At 52.0% G+C, this 17,099-nt stretch overlaps 1 protein-coding gene across 3 annotated transcripts in view; it reads left to right on the forward strand.

Annotated features, from left to right (window-relative positions):
• Positions 1 to 14,068: 14,068 nt before the first annotated feature.
• The window catches only part of ASAP2 (ArfGAP with SH3 domain, ankyrin repeat and PH domain 2), a 198,192-nt gene continuing 195,161 nt past the window's right edge, over positions 14,069 to 17,099 (forward strand). For all 3 annotated transcript variants that reach the window (XM_047845254.1, XM_047845255.1, XM_047845258.1), the window contains exon 1: positions 14,069 to 14,360. In XM_047845254.1, coding sequence (XP_047701210.1) covers positions 14,193 to 14,360 — 168 coding nt within the window. In that variant the 5' untranslated portion in view covers positions 14,069 to 14,192. The remainder of the gene's footprint in view (positions 14,361 to 17,099) is intronic.

A 17,099-nucleotide genomic window follows, 5' to 3' on the forward strand; every position in this document is an offset into this window, starting at 1 on the left:
AACGACAGCCTGTAGGGAAGATCTCTCACAGATGGCCCGACCCCTCCTTTTCCCTTTTCAGCTCAGCCCCAAGATGCAATGATTATAGGCAGATGTTTACTGAATCCCTGAACATTGTGTTCTGCAGGAGCATTTATATGTATTACAGAAAGATACCCTGCATTGAACCCACGTGCAGGAGAAGAGCCTCAGAGGTGTTGGGTACGCTCGCTTAAGTGCACCTGAGAGTCAGACCGAGGATTGTTCTGCCCCGGAAGCCCAGGCTCCTTCCCCTGCCCAAGGTTTTCAGGAAGCCGCCCCGGGCCTGGCTCGGCAGGCAGGCACCTTAAGAGCCGCCCATGGTCTCCAGGGACAGTGGCTCTCTCCCCTCCTCCTGGGGCTTTTGCAATTTTATGACTCCATCATCATCGATAAGAGTGTGTTTTAATGAATGGACTTTCGACAGCAATTCATCAATTAGTTAAAAATTGCATCTGATCGATTTTCCCATGAGCTTTGGACACTAGCTGTTCTCTTCATGGATACCAGTCTCCATCTTGCTGGCTTTTGTCCTGCCTGTGGCCAGAGCACAATAAATCTATTTAAGATGAGGGAGAGCAGATAACTTCTACTTCATTAAATCATGCTCCTTTTATAGGTCCTTTTTCTTAAATGCTTTAAAATTTAAAAACGAAACAATTTCATTCAAATAGCATCCAATCGTACAATGCCTCGTTGTTGCAAAGGGGCAGGGTGGGGGCATAGGGAGTGTTCCAAATATGATGGGTCAGATGTGGGACAGGAATGCCTGGATGGAAATAAACCGACAGGCAGAAAGCAGCTGGATCCCGAGGGCTAACAGTGACATAAAATTCCCACCTTTACGGCGGCATTACGTGTGGCCAGTGGCCAGGGCCAAGGATCAGTGGCGTTCTGGAAAGGTAAGCAGCGCTTTGCAGCATGAATATGGTTCTGGCTGTATGACGTCTGAGTCTGGTTCACCAGTCCTTCTGGAGAGTCTGTAAGTTTATCCAACAGCCTTCCAATAAAGTTCTGTTCTACCTGAATTAGCTAGAGTTGGGTTCTGTTTGCTTGAAACTAAGAACTTGATCAGAGCTAGAATCCAAAGAAGAGTAAGAAAAAATGTAGTTGAAAAGAATGAAATCTTGCCATTTGCAACGATGTGGAGGGAACTAGAGGGTGTTATGCTAAGTGAAATTAGTCAAAGACAAATATCATATGACTCCGCTCATATGAGGAATTTAAGATAGTGAGCAGATGAACATAAGGGAAGGGAAGCAAAAATAATATAAAAACAGAGAGGGGGACAAAACATAAGAGACTCTTACATATAGAGAACAAACAGAGGGTTACTGGAGGGGTTGTGGGAGGGGGGGATGGTCTAGATGGGTAAGGGGCGTTAAGGAATCTACTCCTGAAATCTTTGTTGCACCAGATGCTAACTAACTCAGAGGTAAATTAAACAATGAATAAATCAGGAAAAAAAAAAAAAAGAAAAAATGTAGTTGACACATCACAGCACTACTGGGCCAAAGAGCAAAGCATAAACGAGCCAAGCCACACAGCTCCCTCTGAGACACTCTGGCAGCCTTAGTGGCTTGTCATATAAACTGGAGTCACTAGGTCACTAGAAAGGGCAGCAGAATCTCCTAGAAGGTTCAGATTCTTGGGCCTTGCCCCAGACCATCTGCCCCACAGTCTTCAGGTTTTGTGCCTGTATTCCTGCCTTTTGAACAAACCCTCCTGGCCATCCATGCTTGTGCAAGCTACAGGCTGACACCCATCGCCGGACCCAATGGTGACTTTCAGTCCCCAGGTGAGGGGCGCCTGGGTGGCCCAGTCGGTTCAGCGTCTGACTACTGATTTCAGCTCAGGTCATGATCTTGAGGGTTCATGAGTTCAAGCCCCCCATCGGGCTCTGTGCTGACAGTGCAGAGCCTGCTTGGGATCGTCTCCTTTTCCCCTTCTCTCTCCCCTGCTCATGCTCTCTCTCTCAAAATAAACATACATACATACATACATACATACAAGTCCCCAGGTGAGCCTTAAGGATTAGTTACAGGTGAAGAGCTCTTACATTGGGAAGGAACTGAAGACCACCAAAGACATACGGAAGTGATTTGCCCATAGACCAATCAACTTAGCGGGGGGCAGGCATGGAGAACAGAGGACTCTAGAAGAAAAGAGCATTGGATCGGCGAGGGAGGGACGTTGTGGCCATCTGGTGTTATCAGTCAGGGCCCACAGGAAGATAAACAGCTCTGATTATTTAAAGCAGAGAATTTAGTGCACAGAGCCGGTTACATAGATGGCGGAGGGGAGAGGCGGTAATGTTACAGAGCCCAGGGGCAGGGCCCAGCATCAGAGGCCGGGGCCATGGCAGGCCTGCCCGGCTGGGGCACAGCGTCAGGGCCTGCAGTGGCTGCTGGGGAGGCTGCCCAAGCCGAGGGCACAAGGAAGCAATACCCTGGCTTCCACCCTCTTACCCCAGCCCGTCTCCACTGGAGCTTCCCATTGGCCACACTCCTCCAGAAGTCAGCTGACGAGGGATCCTGGGGGCCCAGCCTCCACAGCCTGAGCAGAGGAGGAAGATCCGGGAGGAGTCTGAGGGAGGCAGGGCCAAGACCATCTAAAGAGCTGGTTCTTCTCAGGTTTCAGAGGAGAGATTGAGGCCCAGTTGGGTTGAGAATCTTGCTCCAGCAGAAACGGATGAGCCCTGACCTCTTGAGTCCCAGCCCTATCCGTCCTGGCATGAATCCGAGGTGAGCACACAGCTCCTCTCTGCTTGTGGTTTGGGTTCAAGCAGCTTTTTCTCCTGTGGCCCCAGAGGTCAGCTGCACCTGTGGAAGAGGAGCTCCAGGGATCAGGGAGGAGCACTGAGGATGAGGGTGGAGCACCGAGGATGAGGGTGGAGCATCAGGGATGAGGACGGAGCATCACGGATGAGGATAGAGCATCAGGGATGAGGGAGGAGCACTGGGGATGAGGGTGGAGCACCGGGGATGAGGCCAGAGCACAGGGGATGAGGATGGAGCATCAGGGATGAGGGAGGAGCACTGGGGATGAGGGTGGAGTACCGAGGATGAGGGTGGAGCACTGAGGATGAGGGCGGAGCACCGAGGATGAGGGAGGAGCACTGGGGATGAGGGTGGAGCATCACGGATGAGGATGGAGCATCAGGGATGAGGGAGGAGCACCGGGGATGAGGGTGGAGCACCGGGGATGAGGGTGGAGCACAGGGGATGAGGGTGGAGCACTGGGGATGAGGATGGAGCATCACGGATGAGGATGGAGCATCAGGGATGAGGGTGGAGCACTGAGGATGAGAGAGGAGCACCAAGGATGAGGGCGGAGCATCGAGGATAAGGGTGGAGCATCGGGGATGAGGCCAGAGCACTGAGGATGAGGGCGGAGCACAGGAGATGAGGATGGAGCATCAGGGATGAGGGAGGAGCACCGGGGATGAGGGTGGAGCACTGGGGATGAGGGCGGAGCACGGAGGATGAGGATGGAGCACAGGGGATGAGGATGGAGCATCACGGATGAGGATGGAGCATCAGGGATGAGGGAGGAGCACTGGGGATGAGGGTGGAACACCAGCGATGAGGGCGGAGCACCGAGGATGAGGCCAGAGCATCAGGGATGAGGGAGGAGAACCGGAGATGAGGGCGGAGCATTGTGGGCTGGTGGTGCTCACCCACTGTCCATCTCGGGGAGCTCATGCCTGCCTCCCACCCCACGCACCGCGTGGCACAGGAAAATGAAAGAAATGCCTTTGCCTCAAGAATTCCAGGGGCGCCTGGGTGGCGCAGTCGGTTGAGCGTCCGACTTCAGCCAGGTCACGATCTCGCGGTCCGTGAGTTCGAGCCCCGCGTCGGGCTCTGGGCTGATGGCTCAGAGCCTGGAGCCTGTTTCCGATTCTGTGTCTCCCTTTCTCTCTGCCCCTCCCCCGTTCATGCTCTGTCTCTCTCTGTCCCAAAAATAAATAAACGTTGGAAAAAAAAAAAATTAAAAAAAAAAAAAAAAAAAAAGAATTCCACACCCCATCTAGGGTAATGGATGAAACCGGAGGCTTCCTAAACCAGGGCCCGGCCTCGGCTTGTTGCTGCCCATTGTTTCTCGGCTTGCCTGTGGAGGAAGGCCGACCCGACTGAAAGTGGAAAGTGAAATTCTAGAAAGTGCAGGTTGGAGGGCTGGAGGAAGGTCTTGAAGCCAATGTCCTCACTTCCAGATAAAGGATCTGAGGCCCAGAGAGGTCATGTGACCTGTCAAAGCCACAGGAGGAGTTGGCGATAATTCCACTTACCCAGGCATCTGCAGGAGCATCTCTCCCTCGAGGTGACACACCTCCCAGGGGCCATGAGTCAGGAAGTGGGAGAGTTAGCCCGGAAAAGGACAAGCCTCCACCGTGATTCCTCACGGCGGATCGGAGTGATCGGAGGAGGCGCAACTGTCCACAGCCCCTCTGGACGCCGCTGGCAGTCAGGAAACAATCCGCCCATCAACAGCCAGAGCTGAGCACGGCAGCTCCGGGGGCCCAGCTCTCCCCACGGCCCTGCGGCTCACCAGGCTGAACCCCATGTCCTCAGGACTCCGTGATCTTGAGGGGCCCCTCTGGCTCTTGGATTGCATGAAATCCTTCAGCGACTTGCCGTCCTGCCCGTGTCATTTTATTAACAGCGCCTGTTTGCAGAACAGAATGCTTTCATCTCAGGACTGTGCGTTCAGCCCTGTCCAATTGGCCTTTCTGTCAATATTCAGTCCTACTAAATAAGGCAGCACCTTTCAGTCTGGGTCCCCAAACCCATCATTAGCTGGGAAGACGTTCGAAGCCTCACATTCTCCTGGCTATGCCGTCAACTTTGACTTCAGAGGTACAAGGACATGTGACATGCTGACCAACCTTTGAGAAATCTAAAGAGATCACTCTGATGAACTCTTATGATACTGCATGAAATATGCTTCTCATGGTTAAGGCTATTTACTTTCCCATGAGACAGGCGGACAAATAGAAATTCTGAGCATTCTCCTTACAGTAAGGCGTTTTTCTTGAGGAAGGTCAAGGTACTTTACATCCCAAGATATGATCTAAATGTCTGGATAGAAATCAGGAGTTTAGGGGTGCCTGGGTGGCTCAGTTGCTTAAATGTATGATGCTTGATCTCTGCTCAGGTCATGATCTCAAGATTCGTGAGAATGAGCCCCTTACCAAGCTCGGCACTGACTGTGTGGAGCCTGCTTTGGATTCTCTCCCTCTCCCTCTCTCTCTCTTCCCCTCCCCGCCCTCAAAATAGATAAATAAGCATTAAAAAAAAAAAAGAAATTGGGAGTTTATTTTTAATTTTGCCCCAAAGTCCTTCCTTCAACCACACACCCCATTGTAAAGCTGAGATTCAGTGCCTGTACCATGAAAAATAAGGGATCCGTTGGTGTGCACAAAGTATTTTGAAAACACATACTGTAATTAGCACCTGAGCCAGTAGTAGTTATGTGTTAGACGTTCAGATAGCCAAGTTGAGCTCAGACACATCGTGTAGCCTCTTCCCAGGCCAAGGCACCAGAAATCCCTTATGCCTAGGCGCTAAGTTAGTTTTTGAAATGTATCTTTTAAATCTTCTCCTTATGTGATGGCGTAACCCACTCGTGGTGGGCGTCAAATGGGTAAAGGCAGAGTATGAAGAAGGCCCTTCCCTGGTCTCTGCTAGGTCACTCTTTAGAACAGAAGGAACAACACACTATAGAAATAGAAACAGGCTTATTTTGTTTCCAGGAGGAAACTCTCTTCCCGCTGTTGTTCAGAAGGCAATGCCTCTCCGACTGCTGGCCGGGGTTTCCTAAGGGCTAGACAACTAGCCCCCCACCCCCTGCGGTCAGCGAGAAGGAACCACAGAGTGAGCGGCTGAGAAAACTTGGAAGGGCAAAAGCTGAGGCGGCCTAGGCGTGCAAGGCCGCAGCTGGGGAGGAGGTCGGGGAGGGGCCCTCGGAGCAGGAGAGAGGGTACAGAGGGAAGCCAGGACAGACCTAGGACACAGGAGCTCCGGAGGCCACAGCGTGAGCCCCAGGGCGGCGGCCCCAAAAGGAGCTGGTCATGTGTTCCCAGGATAGGCCTCGAACAGACTTTCCAGACCGGAAAGGTGGGTGTGCACACCCCGGACGGCCCTTCTCAACTGGGATCCCAGTAAGCTAAACTCTGATGCCTTGAAAGATCCATCGTATGTTGACATTGATGTGTCTATTTGCTGTACACACACGTAAGGCGTCTGTTGTATGTGATACATACAGACATGCACGCATTCGTATGGCACCCGCTGTATGTAACCCCTTCGGACACACAGAAATTCTCGTGGAGGAGGCTTACGGAGAACACCCTGAGAATCAACACTTAAAGGGAGCCAACAGCAGGATGAGGCAGAGGGAAAAGCCTGAGTGTGATGTGGGACTGAGTCACAGCAAAGACGTCAGCCAATCCCATGGCCCCACGGGGAGCCCTAGATTGGTTGAGCCTCCAGAACTGTCTGCCTAGGGGGACCAAGGGTGTGTACCCCTTCATTAGCCAGTCCTGGATGCAGGCTGCCCCGGGGGAGGGCACAGCCTTGGGTGAGAAGATTTTGTCTGAGGGCAACGCCTCAAGTGTCAGCTGAGAGTTATTGGCCAGCAACGCCCCCGGCAGCCGGGGAGTGAACGCCTCAGTCGGCGGGAGGGGGTGGGGTGCATCTCGTCTAGAGCCTCTTGAGACCCAGTGGGGTTGGTCCAGAGCCGGTGGAAGGTCAGAGCCTCCCCAAGACGGCCGTGAAGTCCAGGCCAGCTTGCGTTCTTCTGGCCTCCTTTGTCTCAGCCTTGTTTCGTGACACCCCCAGCCCCACACAACTGTTTTCAGGCCCAGGGGACGTTATCGGCAGCTTTGGGAAGAGCTTGCAGAGGTCCTCACTCCGCCCAGCACGCCCTCCCCGCTTCCCGGCTTCCTCCCACCTGAATTAATTCCCGGGTCGCTCTTTGCTCTCTCTCCGCCTCGCAGAAGCAGAATGATACCTGTGGAACCTTCCGCTCCCCATCGACATGGTATCCCCTTGGCCCTCCTACCCGAAACAGCTCAACAACAAGACAGAATCATAAAACACTGACACCCAGACACGGGACAGCAGGTGATGAGGGACAGTGATGCCCGAGAGCCTGGCAACAGGTGGGGCAGTCCTGCCCTTACTCCGGCTTACTCAGTAGAGACATTTTCCAGGCGGTGGCAGCAGGACAGGACCCGGGCAGGGCGTCGCCACTCCTGTGACTTGAGGACACGGAGCTGGAAATCCCGGAGCCAGGTGGCTTTAGCTGCAGGAAGAGGACCAGATGGGAGAGAAGAACTCTGGAGATCTGCGGACCGTCATCCCTTGAGCGTTCAGCAGGGTACTCATCGGCGCATGCGGAAAATAGATATCAGATACAGCACGGGACGAACGAAAATAGGTAAACATCGGAGAAGCCCATGACCATGGACATCAGCAAATCTGGAATAACAGTAGTTTTCGTTCGGGAAGACCTAACTTGTACTCGTTTGTATTAGTTTGCTAGGGCTGCGATAAAAAATGACCACAGACTCAGTAGCTTAAACTACTGAGAGTTCCGGGAGCCGGAAGTCTACGATCCAGGAGTCAGCAGGGCTGGTTCCTCGTGAAACTCTGTCCCCGGTCCTGTAGCCTCGGGGGTCTCCTGGCTGGTGGTGGATGGCCATCTCCTCCCTGTGTCTTCACATCATCTCCTCTCTGCACACGCCTGTCTCTGTGACCTCGTTTTAATTTGATTACCCGTGTAAAAACACTCTTTCTAAATTAGGTCGCTTTCTGAGGCACTGGGGCTGAGAACTCCAGTGTGGCTTTTTGTGGGGACCCAGTTCAAGCCATAGCAGATACTAAAGGAAGTCGCAGGCTCTCGCATGGGGTAGCGAAACGAACAGCGGGCAAGAAATCGCAAAACCTAGATTCTGGTTACAGCCAGCGCGTAATAAGGGATGAACCAGAAGAGGAAAGGCAAACGGGTTTCACATTTCGTGCCATCTATATTCATTAGTAGCTGTCCCCGGATGGCCGTGTTGAGAAGGATTCCGAGGCTGCATTTCCGAGGCTTCAACCCCGCTGTGATTGAAGATTTCCTACAGGCTCGGGCGAAAGCAGGACGTCAAGGACTTGACGTCTCTGTACTGGACGATCTCTAAGTTCCTGCTCTGTGGATGGAGGCCACGCAAAAAGTGCTTAGTGATGGATTTAAAGATATAATTGTGGGTATTATTATCGGTAATAAATGTCTACCAAACATCCACTGGGGAGACCTCTGCAGGATTTTCTTTTTCTGCAGGATCTCTGAAGAGACAGGTGAGGACCCAGTCCCCAGATTCTTCCTAAGACGTCCATTTAAAACAGCAGATACCGTATTACATTAGCTCGGTTTGTTCCAATGTTTCGGACCTGGTGCTACTGATTTTTTTTTCCCCACAGGGGCTTGTCCTGCACATCGCAGATGTGTAACAGCATCCCCGACCTCTCCCCGCAAGATACCAGCAGCAGCCTCTCCCAGTACGACCTCCGCAAATGTCTCCAGACATTGCCAAATTGCTCCAGTTGAGGACCACCGATCTAGACCCCACAAAAGCCACCTCGTTTACTGATACTATTCTAACAGTCTTCATGGCTCTTTCCTCTGACAATTCTCTTTCTGTAACAGGAAATTGCTTTCAAGAACCTCATCAGAGTAATGACCAAAGCTGCTATGACTACTTTTCAAAAATGGAAACCAATTAAAAACCTGCCGCGGACAAATACGACTGAGAGTCGGCTCAGAGCTCTTAAATGGTGCTGAAGTAGGCAGGCTTCAGAGTCTTAAACACGCAGGCATTCCTAAGAGAGGGTGACTCAGAACGTTGGGTCAGTGCTGCCTTAGCAAACGCTCGATGCCAGGATGATGTTTTTACCTCGTCAGACATTTCGGTTCTTCTGTGTCTGAATCTCAGCCCTGCCACCTACTAGCTGTGTGACCTTCCCTCCATGAGCCTCAGTTTCCTTACTGTAAAATGGGGGTGAAAATAGTCAGCAGAGACTGCTGATTGCCAACCCTACTAACCATTTTCACCTTTCTCCTTGTGAACAAGACCCCAAATTTTAGCTGTATTTTCACCAGGAAGAAAAGAATTCCCAACCTTACAAAGACAGAGAGGCCCTCCCTACTACCACCCCTTCCTTCTTCCTGTTGCTTGAAACAAAGATTTGATACCTGGAGCTGAGGGTGTGATGCCTGGAGCTCTAGCAGCCATCTTGGATTCAAGAAGAAATCTTGAGAATGGAAACCATGGCCGAGGAAGCAAAATGAGAGCCCCTTGGCTCCCTGATGACACCAGACCCTTCCTTACTTCTAGACTTCCTTTATGTGAAAAGGAAATGTTAGCTTAGTTAAATTTATCTTGTTTTTAAGTTTTTAGGTCACACACAGCCCCACTTAATCTTGGCTTGTGGTCTGAGCGCCTGGGTGGCTCAGTCGGTTGAGTGTCCGACTCTCGATCTCAGCTCAGGTCATGATTTCACGGTTCTGTGAGATCAAGCCCCAAGTCAGGCTCTGCACTGACAGCTTGGAGCCTGCTTGGGAGTCTCTCTCTCCCTCTCTCTCTGCTCCTCCGCCAGTCACGTGTGTGCATGTGCTCTCTCTCTCTTCGAAAACAAATAAATAAACTTTAAAAAATGTTAGCTTGTGGTGAGGATAATGAGACATATACATAAGTCTTCCAATGAGATATTGAGTGCATTTATAATGGGACCAGAACTAGCGGCTGGTCACTCCACCACATAGATGGGATGAAGCAGAGAGTGATAGGAAATGCTTTATTTATTCTTAAACATCTTATTGTAACTTAAAACGTACGTTTACCCACTCGTATTTTGAGTAATTGTACCTAACTGGAGTTTTGCGTGTCTTACTAGAATTCCACACGTGGTAACTCACCCTTACTAAGTCTTGTACTTAAAATGAAGTCGTTTCTAGACAGCTCTATGTACACCCTCGTATTTTATTGGTTGCATTGCATGTAATTACACTGTATCATTAGAATAGCAGGCACTACCGGTATAAACGGGTTTGGGAACAACAGTTGCCCCTTGGTAAGCGTGCAGGTGGCTCTGTGATGGAAACAGAAGGGTGAGAACGTTCTTGGGAGTCGCCTGGTGACCATGAACTTATGGCCTGCAGTGGCGGGGCCAGTAGGGCGTTAGAATAGAAGAAGCATGTCGGTGAAACCGTCAGGTAAACGAGTCCCACCCACCACCGGAGCAGGAGGGAGCTCATACCACCATAGGCCGATCACACACCATGCCCTCTACATACGTGCTTTTCATTTAAACCTCATAACTGCTGAGTTAGATGCTTATTATTTCCATTTCATACAAAAGGAACCGAGGGTCGAGGGTTTTAAGTATTTTGCCCCAAATCACACACAGTCGTGGGGCAAGGATTTCAACGTTCATGCATCGGGCTCCAGAACGTCTGCTCCCTCCTCTGTACCATATGTCCGCTTATAGGAGGGAAGAAAGAAGGGTCATCCCACAGAGCTGATCCAGTGCCTGGTCGTGAGAGAGGACTCTTGGCGCTCTGTCTTAGAACCGTTGGCAGCCAAAGTTAACAGCATGTGTGGGACAATGAAGCAAATTCCATCTTTACGGGACGTGCGCTCCCACAAACCACGATTCAGAGGCACCCACAGCCTGGGACACGGCGTGATTCCTTATCACGAGTGGCCCTTTTGCCCGACCTCGTCTTGCCAGCTGTTCAGGTGGGTCAGTGCCTGTGCCTCACCAGTCGCGACATATTTTGACTGTCACCTCTGGCCAATCCTAACACCAGACACCAACAAGCCACGCTGCCCAAGTGGGCTCCAGAGAGATGAACTAAAGTGAAAGGAGCTGAATCCAAGGCCGAACTCCATTGCCCTGGGAGAGTATGTTTGGAAAACCCGTGTCAAGCAAGCAGGGTCCACCCAGGCCATTCATTCCTTCAGCAGATGCTCTCTGGGCACAGAATTGGCTTCAAGATACTCTGCTCCCAGGCCACTTAGTGAGGCAGTGCCTACTGTTAAAGACTTCAATCTGGGGAGACAAATAGACAATGAAAACACAGAGCAGGGGGCACCTGGGTGGCTCAGTTGGTTAAGGGACTGACTTTGATCATGATCAGGTCACGATCTCACAGTGCGTGGGTTCGAGCCCCACGTCAGGCTCTGTGCTGACAGCTCGGAGCCTGGAGCCTGCTTCAGATTCTGTGTCTCCCTCTCTCCCTGCCCCTCCTCTGCTTGTGCTCTCTCTCTCTCTCTCTCTCAAAATGAATAAACATTAACATTTTTTTAAATTAAAAATAAAAATAGGGGCGCCAGGTGGCTCAGTTGGTTGAGCATCTGACTTTGGCTTGGGTCATGATCTCATGACTCATGGATTTGAGCCCCAGGTCAGGCTCTATGTGCTGAGAGCTCAGAGTCTGGAGCCTGCTTCATATTCTGTGTGTCCCTCTCTCTCTCTCTCTCTGCCCCTCCCCAACTTATGCACGCACTCTCTCTCAAAAATAAATAAATAAACTTTTTAAAAAATAGTAAAAAAAATTAAAATGAGAAAGATAAAATAAGAAAACACAGAGCAGGAAGCAATCAGATTGAGGTGAGCCCAAGGGGCTGTCCAAATAAGAATAATTTCCATCATCCGGGTGAAGAGAAGAGGGTTCCCAGGAGGCCTCCAGAGGAGGCCGTGGGGCTGAGCCTGGCGGGAGAAGACGCCAGCAGGGAGGCAAGGCTGGTGAGGAGAATGGGCTTGCAAGCAGAGAGCACAGCTCATGCAGAGGACCTGGGCGTGTGCAGGGGCAGAGAGAGAATAAGAGGAGGGAGTTGGGGTCTCCAGAACTGCAGAACCCTCCCAGGATGGTCCTAGAGGGCCTGGCCTTCCTGCTTAGCCTTTGCTCAGGGAACCTCTGTCTGCCATGCTCCTGGCTGCTCTCCCTCTTCTCCGAGCCAGCTTAAGTCTGGTTCATCCTGATTTCAGCTCAGAAATCACTTCCTCGAGGTCCTTCTGTCTCCCCTGCTCCATAGGGGAAGAAACTGGGGCTTTGCCTGGGACTAGCACAGGGCCAGGGACACACTAGGCTTATAGTACATATGTGTTGAGTGAGTGCGTAAGTGAGTGAGTGAGGGAGGGAATGTAATTACACTGTATCATTAGAATAGCAGGCACTACCGGTATAAACGGGTTTGGGAACCCGTGAGTGAATGAATGAGTAAATGAGGGAATGAATGAATGAATGAGGGAGTGAGTGAATGAATGAGGGAGTGAGTGAGGGAGGGAATGAATGAGTGAGTGAATGAGTGATTGAATGAGTGACTGAATGAATGAATGAATGAGTGACTGAGTGAGTGAATGAGTGAATGTGTAAGTGAGTGAATGAGTGAATGAGTGACTGAGTGACTGAGTGAGTGAATGAGTGAGTGAGTGAGGGAATGAGGGAGTGAGTGAATGAGTGACTGAGTGACTGAGTGAATGAGTGAGTGAATGAGTGACTGAGTGAATGAGTGAGTGAATGAGTGACTGAGTGAGTGAATGAGTGGATGAGTGACTGAGTGAGTGAGTGAGTGAATGAGTGAGTGATTAAGTGAGTGAGTGAATGAGTGACTGAGTGACTGAGTGAGTGAATGAGTGAGTGAGAGAGTGAGGAGACAGACCATCTGGAACACTGGGGTGGGGGGGTGGGGCGGGGAACCAAGCGCAGAAGCTGATGTGTGTGTCCTGAAGCAGCCGGACCCCACCAAGGGTTTCGGAAGAGACGAAGAGACCGTAGGTGAGTGGAGGGGGCTGACTCAGAACGGAGCTGAGGGCGGGTGGGGACGGGGCCTCAGTGGGAAGGGGTGACCCGTTGGAAGCCTGGTGAAATAACCCCGGAAGGCAATGGGGGACTTGCTGGCTGAACGATGGCGACACGTGCCCAGTGCTCACCTGAGTCAGATGCCGGGCTGGCACTTCGCACGCGTGACATCATCGAATCTTCGCCTTGACCCCACGAGGGAGACTCGTTACGTTATCATCCCCTTTGAGAAGCTGATGAAACTCGGGCGCAGAGGAACCAAGACCCTCGTCGCGTGGCTCAACAGGGCGGGGCCTGGGCCCGAATCGCCACCCGCCCGGCTCTGCTACCAACGTGCACTTCAGGGCAGGCTCGGGGGGTCAGGTGCGCAAGTTGCTGAGGGGGGGGGGGGTGCAGCCGGACCGCACAGGTGGGGGCACAGGTGCCGGGCGTCCGGATGTCCGGACCCGGGCTGCGGGTGGCAGGACTTCGTCCCCACCCCTCCCCTTTCACCCTGTTGGCCATCCGGGTGTTCGCCTCGCTCGGATGGCCCGGGGACTGAGTTGGAGTCGGAGAGCTGTCCCTGGGAAGAGAAACGGTGCTGGCCTGGCTCTCGGCTCCTCAGGAAACACCGCGACGGGCCCGTCCAGAAACGCGCGCTGGGCCCTACCAGACGGCGCAAACAGAAAGCATGTTCGAGCTGCTTCCCAGCACACCCTGCCGCAGAGCCTCTACATCTGCATGCAAATGATCGCAGCGCGTTCAGACAAACAATGTTTACATTTGGAATCCAGCTGTCAGGAGAGAACAGCCGCTATCAGGTGCTTGGGGGCACCTCCGAGGCGTGTGTTCAGATTTCAGAAAACCTTGCGAGCCCACACTGTTGAAACCGTTTCGCCGTGGAACTTTCAGACTGAAGCTTCTTTGTTCCTGCCGGATGACTCATGAATGCCCTTTAAAAGAGAACGAAACAGACGTGTTTTGATGGGGAAAATACATAAAGAATGCAGTGCATTTTTCCAAACGGCAGTCAGACCATCTAATTTAGGCCATCAAGGACAAAACCGGCCGAGACTCTCCGGCTGACCTTCCTTTCCCGCGAGGGCCTTGTTGTGGGCCTTGTCGTGGGCCTGGGCTCACTGGTGAGGAACATACTGACCAAGACGGGAAAAGGAAGACCAGCTTTCCCAGGGCTGTTCGTCTTCCCGGGGTTCCACTTGAAAAGAGGCTTCCTGTTTTTCTAGAATGTTGTTTTTCTGGGTGCAAACCATTTTCAGCAGCAGCGTGATGTAATAATCGTCCAAAGATAAGCACACTTATCTTGTGCTGAACGTGGTCTCTGTGCAATGACTCCTTTCCTTCTTAGAGCATTCCAGGTGAAGAACCAGGGCACAGAGATGGTGAGACACTGGCCCAAGATCACACAGCTAGGGTACAAGCCAAGAGGCCCGGCTACAGAGTCTGGGCTCTGTGAGGTGGAAAGGACACTCCCCATGGAGTCAGGAAACCTGGCTGTGAGTATGGGCTCTCTCCCTTCCTATCTGTGGGATCTGAGTCTTGGCTGTTGGAGCTCCCCTAGCTTTGGCCAGGGGCGGGGGGGGGGGGGTGGGGGCGCGGATATTTCCAGGAAATATGGCTGGTATGCATCGACCTGGCTCTCTTCTCTTTGCCCTCATCAAACTGGGGGAATCCCACGGTGTTGGTGTTGATAAAGGGAACCAATTCTGAAATCAGAGCAGTGGAAGCCACGGGAAACAGCCCTCTGGCACAGGTCCCCGGGGGAGAGGGAGAGAGAGAGAGAGAGAGAGAGAGAGAGAGAGAGAGAAAGTTATCTGGGGCCATAGCAGTCCTAATGTTCTTGACAGGAAGAAAGCAATTTTCGCATAGGGTGGGGTGTTACCCAAAACTGACTCTCTTACTGGATAGAAGCTCCTAACTAATCCTACCTCTGGTGTGGCCTCTCCAAGCACCTCTTTCCACTCCCACCCGCAGGTTGAGGGGTCCCAGCCTTTAGTCCTTAGACCCACAGGATGTTACCCATTGAAGCCACTGGTCCTGCCCTATCCAGACGAAAGTCCTGCATGAAAACCCAGACTCTGGGATTTTGCTCAAGCACGTACAACATAGGTCACCCCTCTGTCCCCCATCATCTCTGGTCCCCCTCTGACATGTCCACCTCCCAGATCTCGCCTCAGGCGCCCCAATCCTCTTCTTGATAGTTAGACCTTCTGGTTATGCAAGCCAATAGATTCCCCCTTTTTATGCTTCAATACTTTGCAACTGGATTTTTAATCTCTCAAAACATAAAGCGCCCTGACTAATACAGAAATGGCTTATAAGTGGACTGAATGCCAGGCTAAGCAGTTTGAACACTGATGAAACAGGGAGAACGTGCGAGGAGACAGGCAGTCTCTTGTTTATCCCATCGCGCAAGCAACACTGGGGGTGCCGCCGTGCACCCTGTGCTGAGTTGTGGGTTCCCACTGGTAAACACAGCATGCTCCCCGCCCCGAGGCTGTTCTCACTCAGTAAATGATGCTGACTGCAGATTCTCGAGGGTGCAGTTCACCACGGAGGCAAAGTGGTGCTTTGGGAGGCCGAACCGGTTTGTACCCATGTGTGGGTGTCCTGGATGGACCGGATAAGGTGGGGGCGCCACTCGGGGGCTCCTGGAGCGCCCCGCTGCGAGGCGGGGGAACCCCAGCTAGGGCAAGGACAAGGGGACGAAAGCAGGGGCAGCCTTCAGACCAAACTGGGGAGGGAGTGGGACAGCCCTTCAGAGCCCGAAAGCAGGAATCCCAGCTCTGCTCTTTCTTCTCTGCAAGACCCTGAGTGGGTCATTTAGCCGTTCTGAATTTCAGAGGGGAGACAAGCACCCCCGCCTCTCGCAGAAAGACCAAATGAAATGATGTCTCTGTAACATGCCATATACAGGTTGGTTATTAGTGCTGTTATTAAAAAGGATAAACCGGGGCGCCCGGGCGGCTCAGTCGGTTAAGCGTCCGACTTTGGCTCAGGTCCCGGTCTCGCGGTTCGTGAGTTTGAGCCCCGCATCGGGCTCTGTGCTGACAATACAGAGCCCCCTTTGGACCGTGTCTCCCCCTTCTCCCTCTCCGCCTCTCCCCTGCTGGCACTCTCTCTCTCTCAAAAATAAGTCAACATTTAAAAAAGAAATTCAAAAACGGATAGACCATGAAAGAGCAGTAAAAACCGTATGAATGTAAGTAATTATTAACTCTTTCGATTAGAACCTCGAGATGATCAGTACATTTCTTGCACAACTCCAAAGGCAAAGATAACGGGGATTTATCTGAATGGCAGAAAAAACGACATCAGATCTCAGCTCGCTCCCCGCGCTGGGATGAAAGCCAGGACACGATTCTCCGTCTCCCACGGAGCTGCCCTCCCAAGGCAGAGCCTGTCACTAATGAAAGAGACAGGCGTGGGCTCAGGCGTGTCAAAACTTCATCTGTCACAATGAACAGAAGTCAATTATCTAGCCTCAGAAATCGCTTCCACGGATGATAGACGGGAACTATTAGCAGGTCCTTGGCAGAGACCTTGGCAGGCTCTGATGTTGCCTCCGGGCCAGGCTGTCGTCCAGCAGCGGCCTGACCCTCTCGGGGCCCAGGGCCGGGACCAGCCTGCCCCTTGGCGTGGGAGCCTCCCAAGGTCACGTGGGCCCCAGATGGCCCTGCTGCAAAGCCCGCAAGCTACCCTGTGCCCCAACCAGGCTATTTCCTCTAGTTTGTGACTTGATAAGTAACCTGGGTTCAGGATAGTTACAACCCAGAACCTGGGGGCACCTGGGTGACTCAGTTGGTTAAGCATCTGATTCTTGATTTGGGCTCAGGTCATGAATTCGCGGTTCGCAGTTCGTGAGTTCGAGCCCCGCATCAGGCTCCATGCTGTCTCTCTCCCTCTGTCTCTCTCTGCCCCTCCCTTTCTCTCTCACTCTCAAAATAAATAAGTAAACTAAAAAACAAAACAAAAAAAAAAACCCCACAAAAGACAGAGCTTGAACGGCAGGAAAGCAGAAAGCGGCAAGATATCTGTCCCCTACAACCAGCTAAGAGCATGTTTCTCGGCTGGTCCCCTCTCAGCCTAGCACCTCAGAACAGATGTGACATCTAGGGGCTGGGACAGGCCCATGCCCGATCGTGCACCTCCGTAATCAGTTCAGAAAAGCAGCCATTTGATATTTAGATTCTGTTTGACTCACCTTTTGTGTTCCACCAACATATTCTTGCCTG

The sequence above is a fragment of the Prionailurus viverrinus genome, unplaced genomic scaffold, assembly GCF_022837055.1.
Source record: "Prionailurus viverrinus isolate Anna unplaced genomic scaffold, UM_Priviv_1.0 scaffold_33, whole genome shotgun sequence".
Taxonomy (NCBI): domain Eukaryota; kingdom Metazoa; phylum Chordata; class Mammalia; order Carnivora; family Felidae; genus Prionailurus; species Prionailurus viverrinus.